General features: G+C 48.7%; 1 protein-coding gene across 1 annotated transcript; it reads right to left on the bottom strand.

Annotated features, from left to right (window-relative positions):
* Window positions 1–725: 725 nt before the first annotated feature.
* PHALS_00049 (Chromo domain/shadow) lies at window positions 726–1,064 on the bottom strand (the record flags this gene model as incomplete). The annotated part of the gene is made up of 1 exon (XM_024727225.1): window positions 726–1,064. One exon carries the CDS (start codon window positions 1,062–1,064, stop codon window positions 726–728), a length of 339 nt encoding a protein of 112 aa, XP_024572081.1.
* Window positions 1,065–10,208: the final 9,144 nt, after the last annotated feature.

Below are 10,208 nucleotides of genomic sequence, written 5' to 3'. Positions count from 1 at the left end.
AGATGCGCTCGAAGCCATACAGCTTAATTATCGGATGCCTTCTCTACACTACGACATGCGCTCGTCCTGACGTTGCATACGTTGTTAATCAACTATCTCGCTTCCTTGACAATCTGGGTCGACAGCTGTCATTCGTATATCTCAAGACGATGCAGGAGCATAGACTTGTCAAGAAGGGCAGCATAGGTGACTTAAACACTGTGACATACACAGATGCCGACTGGAGCAGTAGCTTCGACGACCGACGCTGTGTGTTGGGGATCATGGCAATGATTGGACATGCTTTAGTGGTGTTCAAGTCAAAGTATCAACGTACAGTGGCTTTGAACTCACCAGAAGCCGAACGCATGGCACTTAATATGTATACGCAGAAAGTCTTATGGATGCGAGTTATGCTTAAAGACCTCGGTCATGAACAAGCCGGAGCGTCTTTGATCGTCAAGGGCAATCAAAAGTGCCATCGCGCTTACAAACAATGTGTGACCTGAGCACTAGGCGGCAAGTTCAAAAGTGATCTATGTTTAGCGTTAAAATCCTGGCTCAGAGAACTTACATCCCGTTCTAATGCTACGTGTACGTAATATGTAATACTATTGGCTAACATGCATTTGTATCTATCCAATAAGTGTTTTCTGGAATGTCTCCTTCTTGGTTTCAGTAATCTTATTTTTCTCGAATATTCTAGAACCTCCTTGGATAACTGATACTCGTTAACCAGCACACGGTTAATTTGTTACATTCTCTCGCCTTAGTAGTAGAGTCCTTGCCTCCAAGTTCTTCAACAACGACTTCCAATGGGACACATGTGGAATGTTTTGCTCGCTTCCCCACGTGTTCTCGTCTTCTGGATAGCCTGCCCATATCACTAGAAACTGCCATCTCCCTTTGACTGTCTTCATCTTCCGTAGGGCTTCGATGACGTACGTAGGTTCGTTTTCCTGCACCACAACAGGTGTGCTCTTTGCTGCTTTGCTGCTTTGCTGCGGTCTTCCTTCGAATGCGCTTGGGTTGTCTTGACACTTCTTCAGTTGCTCAACGTTGAGCACTCCGTTCATGAATCGCATGGATTCTGGCAATTTCAATCGGTACACGAGGTCCGACAGCTTCTCGAGAATCTTGAACGGTCCAATGTATCTGGCTACAAGTTTCTTGCTGCTGTTGTTTTGATCTCGCACATGATGTTATTCGAGTTGAGCAGTATCCATTCTCCAACGTAGAAGCTCTCGTTGCGTCGTTTGCGATCAGAGCATCGTTTTTACTACCCCTGAGCTGCTTGGAGCGGTCGCTGCGCCAATTGGATGACATATTGCCTCTTTGTTGTGAATCTGCTTGCCAGCTCGTTTGTACTCTCCGAGATGCCCATCGGATTTCGTTGTGTTCGACCCGCATCCACTTCTAAGGGACTGAACCCGGTGGATGACGATGTCAGCGTTGCGTGCGCATACGCTGTGGTTGCCAACCACTCCTTCCAATCGTCGTCGTGATACGACACGAGACAACGGAGGGAGTCTTCCAGCGTTCGATTCCGTCTCCCCGTGCGTCCGTTGGCTTGCGCTCGGTGAACCACCGTCATCGATAGTTTGACGCCCATCCTGTCCATGAGTCTTCTCCAGAACGCTAACACAAACTCTGGGTCTCTATCTGAGATGATATGCTTTGGCAGTCTAAAGTATCTCACCACATAAGAACAATTTGGCTGTGAGCTGTTACTGTCTGCTAGGTTGAAATGTAAACAGCTCTCTTGGATGCAACTACGGACAGCACGTGCGCGACTTCAAGGAATGCGCAGCCCAAGGTCTCGGGAACCTAGTACCGCGCAGCGCATTGCCAGTGTTAGGGTCACACAACCAAGGACGCAGACGCAATATCTACTTCAAACGCGCACTGCGCCTGCCACGGGCGATGGATCACATCGCCGAGGATTTGGAGGAAGTCGACTACGAGATAGAGTGCTAGGTGCCGTAGCGGCGCGACGTTCGCATTGATTGACCCTTGCGAACGCGCCGTGTCTGATTCTAGACCATTCGACTTCCAAGGAAGGTGGTGTCATTACCAACGACTTTGATGTGGCACAGAAGCAGCAGCTCCTATGTGCGCGAACCACAGTCAGTCCTTGACCCTCGTGTGAAATACGGCTTACGTTCCGCGAATTCCGCTACGAAAGCGAAGGGCGTGATCACTCAATCGTTGTACGTCTATGTGACCGGCCCCCTGGTCACTACAAAGGCTGCGCTTGACGAAAAAAACGCTCTGAGCTCGCCTCTTGGTTCCTCAAGAAATCCCGGTGTATTTGTACCACACTCGACTTCGTGCTCAAAGAGGAGGAAGTCTTGTACCCGCAATGCGAACGATTAGTTATGGTGTCCACTCCTGGCGAAAGCGCCGCAGATGGCGAGAAGCTCTTTGTGCTATGGATGCAGCGGCACCAGAAAGTTTAAGCGGTACAGCTTATAGTTGAGCCACAAGGAAGCGGACGCGCATGTGGAACCCCATTTTTGATTTGAGTTTGCCAAACCTAAGGCGCAACGCGTGCTTCCTGCGTGTTGTAGCCCCTCAACACATGGAATCATCCATCACGCTCCCGCGAAATCTGTGGTTTCCCACACGAGTGAGTCTACGACCACAGTAGCCCAGAGCCACAATTTGAGCTTGGATCATGTTCATTTTGCTTCCCTGGTATTTGTCGAGAAGCGAGGGGCGTACGACGTCGCGAAAAGTCATGATCCTTCTGATTATAAGTGTTCAAGACGTCTGGGCATGCCGAAGTGGCACTCCAAACTCCCACGAGTTTCAAAGTCGGGTGATCTACGCCACTTCACAAGAAACTGGGTTTGACCCTGGCGACGACGTCAACGCATAAGGCGTTCATCGTGATAGTGGACACCACCAGTCTCGACGAGAAAAGTCGGCGGTGGACGATGACGACTGGGTCGATCGCCGTTTGGCGTCCCGCGATGCTCTTCGAGTATTCGAGGACAAATTTTGTCGTGATCGGAACTCCGTTGAGCATTATGCTGAGGTCGTATACCGCTGGGCGGAAGACCTAAAGTGCCTGGAGAACTATGCGCACCGACTTCCTCACATTGAGGACTATTGCGCTCTGTAGGAGCGGCCCCTAGGCGCTGAGCAGACGAATGCGTCGCTTCATACGAAGGTGGAGCTCATGACACCATTTAGGATGGACATCGTCGCACACAGTGCACAACCAGTCGCTAGTTTAATTTCTGGGTGGTTTTAGGCTTCGCCTTAAAGACAGCAGAAGTTGCAAAGGTGGGAAGATTCTGAGCATAAAAAGCAGGTATCTGACCTTACGTCTTCATATTCCTTCTGCATGTCTTAGAGTTCAGCCATCGAATCGCGAACGTACTCAGTACGGTAGACAGGAAGTCATTGCCTGCGTTACGCACAGTAAGAGAGCAAACATCGGCTAGCCGCTCGGCTAATCCTCCCCACCAAGCCCTGCACCATGGGATGGCGGCGTCAGCGAGACGTAAGGGTGAACGAGCCCGTTCACTAAGAACGGCGTGTAGCCGGTAGACGAATGCACTGCATTGCGCGGATCAAACTCAACGAGTGACAGCATGGCGCTCCAGCACACCTCGGAGTTTCAGCGTAGTCGCTGCGAAGGAATCCTCGACGACGCCATATAACGCGTTCAGTCTGACCATCGGTCTGAGGATGGTCCGCTGTTGATATATTCAGCCTGGTGCCAAGCACCTTGAAGATCGTCAAAATTTTTCAGTGAAGCGTGGGTCTCTGTCATCGACAATAGACCCCGGAAGCCCATGTTGTCGGAAGACACGATCCGAAAAAAGCGTCGAAGTACCGACACCATTGTTGGTGTCGGGCACCGCCGCAAGATAAGCGATCTTGCTCAAACGGTCGACGAAGACCACAACACTAGTGTTGCCTGTCTATTCCTTCGGCAGGCCAGACACAAAGTCCAAACTTATGTGCTGCCAACACCAGGAGGATACCGGCAAACTGGCCAGCGGTGCTGCCGAATACGGAGAGGGTTTCACCCTTTTACACGTTTCACATGTGCGCATAAATGTACTCGAGCAATTTTACAGCTGAGGCCGCCAATAGTGGTAACTCAACGAGCTGTACGTCTTCTCACGACCGAGATGACCATTGAGTGTGATGTCCTGGGCCTCATAGAGGATACGGTATTTCGAACTCTAATCGAAAGAAACCACAATTCGCGGCGTATCCGTCGAGCCGGAGCTATAATACAGCAATCCGTTATTCAATAAATATCGGTGTTATTGTGCACACAGTCGCGAAGATAACTTCGTGTCCGAGTTTCCAATCTCCTTGGTCCCAAGGGTTCGTAGCAGCGCTACGCACATATCATCGCCCGCGTACACGGCGCAGATCAAATCCGTTATGGACAACATCACCGTCTTGACATGAGGAAGCTTATAATCCAGTTCGCGTGACAACGCATCAGTCAAAGCATTGTGCTTTCCTGGCTTTTAGAGCCACCTGGTCATCCTCTGCGAGAGGTGAGGCGACTGAGTCTCAGTTCGAAATGACGAATAATCTGTGTTGGTCACAAACGGAGTCAAGTCGAGCAGGTGCATTCCAAACTTGACAAGTGCATACTTCATCGCAAGTAATTCCTTGTCGTAAACTGGGTTATTTCTCTACGCAGCCTTAAGCCGGTAAGATTTGAATGCGGTCACCCGATCTCGCCCTCGGCGTCTGCTTGCAGCAGACGATCAGGGTCTGGCTGCGCCAGAATTGGTTCACGAAGGAGGCTGGCTATCAACCTGTCAAAAGTTTCCCAGTGCTCGATGTCCCAACAGGATTCCGCATTCTTCTTGAGGATTCGACAGTGGCCGTAGCATTTCTGTTTAGTTTTCGCTGTACGTGTGCGAGTAGCTGGTGAGGCCAAGTCACTTGCGCAAGTCCTTTTCGTTTATTGGAGCCGGCCAGTCTATAATAGCCTTGACCTTAGCGGGATCCGCTTGAAGGCCACTTTTTTCGATGAAGCACCCTAAAATGTGGGAATTCGTTGGCGCCGAAGATGCACTTGTCTGCAATAACATACAGATCATTTGTCCGCATGCACACAAGCACCGCTCTTAAATAGACGATGTCGTTCTCTTCATCCGTCCTCCCGCGATCCGCACGACTGTGGACGAAGATGTCGTCAATGTATGTCTGTGAATACGCCCGATGGGGCCTGAACATCTGCGTCACAAGACGATTAAGTGTTCCTGATGCATTTGACAGCTCTTAGAGCGTCAACAGCCACCACCAGAGCATGAGACTCAGAGTACTCGCCTCTGTCAGCTGAATATTACTCGCTCTCATGAGCAATTGGAGTTACCCAAAGGCCAAGGCGAGTGCACTGTTCTTTGTACATCCAACTATGATGTTCTGGAAAAATTGTTTTTTGAAATCGGCATGTGCCGAAATGGTGGCAGCATTAAGCATTTTGTAAGCGTGTCTTGGGTATCCTCCAGGACATCTTCATTCAGCACCAGCGACGATTCAATCTTCTCGTTTGGTCTTATAATAACCACCTCTACTAAGTAGCCTGCATTCAGGGCGCCACCGAACTTTTCGAAGAACATCTCGTCCAGCTTAAGAAGCGCACCCACCGCATAAATAGCCTCGAGGGTTACGTCGCCGTCTTCCTCCCCCTTCATACCATTGACGAGGGTGTATATCTGTGCCGTATCGTCTACGGTATACAAACCCTGGGTCAGGGTCGATGCCCGGCATCTTGTAGCTAGCATACGGCGTCGATGTCGCCTTTTCACAGAGGTTATACGTCCCGGCAACACAAACACGCACTCAGCGTCATCCGTTGTCAGCCCCAATTCATGATCCACTGGAGCCATGATATTATTAACAACATCCGACGAAAAGCTGCTAGCTTCGTAGTCTTCGTCAAGTGACATCGTTCCACTATACGCGCATCTGAAGAGCCTTGCCCACGAGGCCTCGGACCTCGTCCGACCATGCGCCTGTCGGCATACAGCGACTGCGTCAAAACGTGAGCAGGTCTCAGTGGATTATGTGCCACTCCACATACATCACTGGGGCCTTGCCCATGATGCCTCGGACCTCGTCCGACCATGCCATTTGCTGCATGCAGCGACTGCTTAGAAACGTGAACAGTGCTCAGTGGGTTACGTGCCACTCCACGTACAACCCGAGAGCCACGCTCGGGCTCCAGTCTAAACCAACTTTGGTGTTCGACAACTCGATTACTCCAATATCCAGCACATTGGCCGTCTGGTCCAGTGCCCGCGCCAATAGCACTTCTGCACCCTAACAGAGTTGGTTTCATGACTCACCGAAGCTCCACCAGGAGACGTGCGCGAACCGCCCAAAATCTTCGACTCCAATCAATCCATGGCTCATGGTGTTTCAACCATGCCATACCAAGGATAAGGTCATACCTTGCATCCGAGGCTGAGACTAGACACCGAGGCCCACAGGAACCCTCAGCATAGTGACACAAGTTCCCGACGCTAGGCGAACAGTGACGGCGTCACTTAACCGCAATTTCAGCGCCTCAGCATACAGCTGACTTCCTTCGATCGTGAAGCGTCGAGCATAATTGCCTGACGCCTCGGAGTATCTGCCACGGCTTTTCGGAGCCCTTCACGGTTGCTTTTACGACCAGCAAGCCCGGCTTGCATTCACGTTCCGTGTTCAAGAGCACGCGGCTCTTCGGGGCTGGGCCCTGCTACTCTCTACCTCTTTGAGGATCAACAGAACTCCGTTCACTCCCAGTAGGGACCCCCGCGCCTGCTGGGTTTTCTCGTTTCCCCGCGACAAACCAGACTGGTTTGGAGTGGAACGTCGGTTCGACGAACTTTGACGCGCCTTGCGCAGGGGATAACTAATTTGAAGGTGACGGTTGTCTTCACAGACAAAACACCGTCGGGTGTTCGAGCGCTGAACGGCAGCTTGGAGCTCTGCCTCCTCATCCTCACCATAGCTGAATTGCATCGGCTCAGGTCCGTTCGACGAGCTCCTAGGAGTGCTTTTCAAACAAGTCGTGCCGACTCAATGTTGATTACACATTCAATACCACATTTACCGCTTCTTCAAGAGAAGCCGGGTGCACACGGAAGACTTCCATTCTGGCCACGCCAGTCCGAAGGCCCTCCATAAAGACGGTCACTATGATGACCTCGGGGAGAGGATTGGCTGCCATACCGTTAATGAGAGTACGCAACCCTTGGACAAAGTCTACCAATGCCTTCTTTCCCTGTCGGGCAACGAAAAAATGCGATCGTTCGCGATATTCCTGGTTATGCGGCGGTAACACTCGTAAATGCTGCAGCTTCAGCTCCGTTCAGGTGGAAAACGCCGTTTCGACCGAATTGCCGCACATCAGTGTCCATTACCGAGCTTGGAGATAGCTAGCGCCATGTGGCGCTGTTGCTTGATGTGAAGCATGGCGGACGCGATGGCCATCTAGATCTCACTGACTTAGAGCAGGAGATTTCCTCCATCCTTGCCTTCGAAGGTCTTAACACTCACCATTAGTGGCTTGTGTCGGGAGGTTTATCCTTCGCCGACGGTGGCGTCATAAACGCAGTCGACGCCGACATCTTCTGCTGTCGGTGCTCTAGCAGATCATTTCTGTAGGAACGCCTTTATGCCGGCTGACCGCTTCAGTTCCTTGTGAAGCGAGGTGTTACACACCGTCGGGGACAAGCAGAAACATCCGCTTTTTAAGCCCATCCTGCATCCTGGGGCAAAAAGGAGAACTGCTCCGTTCTCACAGAGGATCAGTTGAAACGACTCAGGTGTAGATTGACTAAAGTCCTCCTTGGAAACGGTAACTATTACCACTGGGAGTTTAATATGGAGTTTAATATGACGATGACCCTGGCAAGAAAGGGTCTCCTGGGGCACAAAATATCCGTCGAGGATATGAACGCTATCACGGAGACCTGGTTTGTGAACGATACCCCGACACTTAGAATCATCGCCCGGGGTGTCAGGATTCAACGCCAGACCAAGTTTCAGTCGGCGACGCGTGTTATAGAGGCCAGGGGACCCACCGTGATTTCTACAATCGCTCGATGCTTCACAATCGTGTGACGATGGCGCGTCAACTCCACAATTTCAACATGGAAAGTGGTACAAGAATGGCAGAACATCGTGACTCTTTTGACGAGCTAGTAGTAGGACTTTGGACTACGGGGAGCCGTTACATGAGTCACACCAGACGGTGATACTTCTGAGTACTCTGTCGGTGGAGTACGAATAACCTTCGTCGATTGTGTAAAGTGAGAAGGGCAAAAGTGATCGAGAAGCTGCTAAAGAAATGGTTCCCTTGTTGACCATGGCGAGAAGGAAGATTTGAAGTAGGCTTTGTTGCAGCTTTTTACCTGTTGAATAGAAGGTAAAAACCAAAGTGAACATATACAGGTCCTAAGTTCGCTAACCTGTGCTACCTCTAAGGTCGCGTACAAGCAAGGGAAACTTAACATGATGGCAGACGAATTGTCAAGTCGTCCTGATTATGAGCTGGCTCATATCAGCTATATCGAAAACGAAATATTCGATATGATACGTCGAACGTATGTTGAGGATGATAAGTGGGATTTGATCATCAGAGCACTGTCATCGAATGATATGAAATACCATGACAAGCTTCGTCGTAGCTTGAAATCAAGGCTGCGTTATTATGCATGAAGTGATGTTTTTTTCACTATGAACTTGCACATGACGACGAGCTACGGATTGTGGTCCTTCATAACGATGATTTGAAGCACAACATAGTGTACGAGGAGCATATTACGCCGATGGCTAGTCACTTTCGACGTGAGAAGACCTACCAGTCTCTCAGTGCCAAATTTTGGTGGCTAAACATGTACAAGTAGGTAGCACGATTCGTGAAGACATGCAATGTCTGTCAGAGCATGAAGAGCGCAGGTACACGAAAGTACCACTGCAAAAAGTCTTCTTACGAGAAAAATCAATAAAAAGTAAAGCGAAATACCTCAACGGAATAAAGCAGGGTAATATCTTAGTCAGGGCCGAGTCGGTATAGCCGTGTAATAAGATAATACAGCAACTATCAGCTAAGCTAGACGGTTGGTATCAATAAGGTCATCGTAAAACTACAGCTTAAGAGCATGTACAGAACCTGCCCATTTAAAAAAACAGCGGTGCAGTGACCATCACTCATTCACAAAACAAAATGCAAAATCTACATACTTTATACGTAGCTACACCATTATGTTTCCTCAGATGCAATATATCTGCCAACAAAGACTGATCACCCTCGAAATTTGTTCAGCCAAGGAGAATTCTGACATCTAAAGCAACGCAAACTGTCAAATGCTGACTGCTTGTCGGGCGGAAAAAATTATCATTTACGTTTATATTCACGACATAGCACCTTTCAGTAGAAATAGACCATTTGCAGCGGGGCTGCCGTAGCGTTGCGCTTAGAGGAAACGTAATTTAGGTCACCGACCTTTCGTTTTATACTTAGAATAAGTACGAGTTAGCAGATCGCAATCCGCTTACTCCAAGAGTAAATATTGCCTTAACCTAATGCTAACTACTCTTCCGTTTAAAATTCAAAAAAGATTTTTATTTATTTTTATCTGCGGCAAAGCCACCTAATTTTTAATGTTTAGATTTTCCTAAATATATATAGAAAAATCTAAATACATGCATATCTAGTGGCTACCTAGTCACATATCGAATTCTTGTTTGGGTGCAGTCACACCATGCCCATCTCGTGTGACACACACACCCTGTTACCAGGGTACGTGAAACCCCGTTACACCATTCGGTTTTGACAGAACGATTGTTATACCAAAGTATGTATCGATAATAGATAAAAAGCAACATGATACATCAACCGTTAGCGTCACATGTTTTGATTACAAAATTGCTGTAACGATAGTGTGCAAATATTTAAGTCTTCGTAGATCGCTTTTAACCTATATTTGCGAATATTCAAAAGTATCTAGCAAAAATTAATGGCTACAAATCTATCGCACTAGCATCTTCAACATTGCGATTTCGATTAAAAAACTCTTCTTCTTGTGACTGCTAGTATTTCGCTGCTAAAGCTTTTTCGCTTTACTTTCACTGTACTTGCTAAAGTTATAGTAATTCATCTATTTTTTCTTTTGCACACTTTGATCCAACAGGGATAAACATTTTAACCAGGAAAAGAAGCACAAGATAACGGATTTTCCCGATTAGAA

This window comes from Plasmopara halstedii, assembly GCF_900000015.1.
Source record: "Plasmopara halstedii genome assembly, contig: Scaffold_110, whole genome shotgun sequence".
In the NCBI taxonomy this organism is placed as follows: domain Eukaryota; phylum Oomycota; class Peronosporomycetes; order Peronosporales; family Peronosporaceae; genus Plasmopara; species Plasmopara halstedii.
This window is presented reverse-complemented; position numbering and strand designations above follow the sequence as displayed.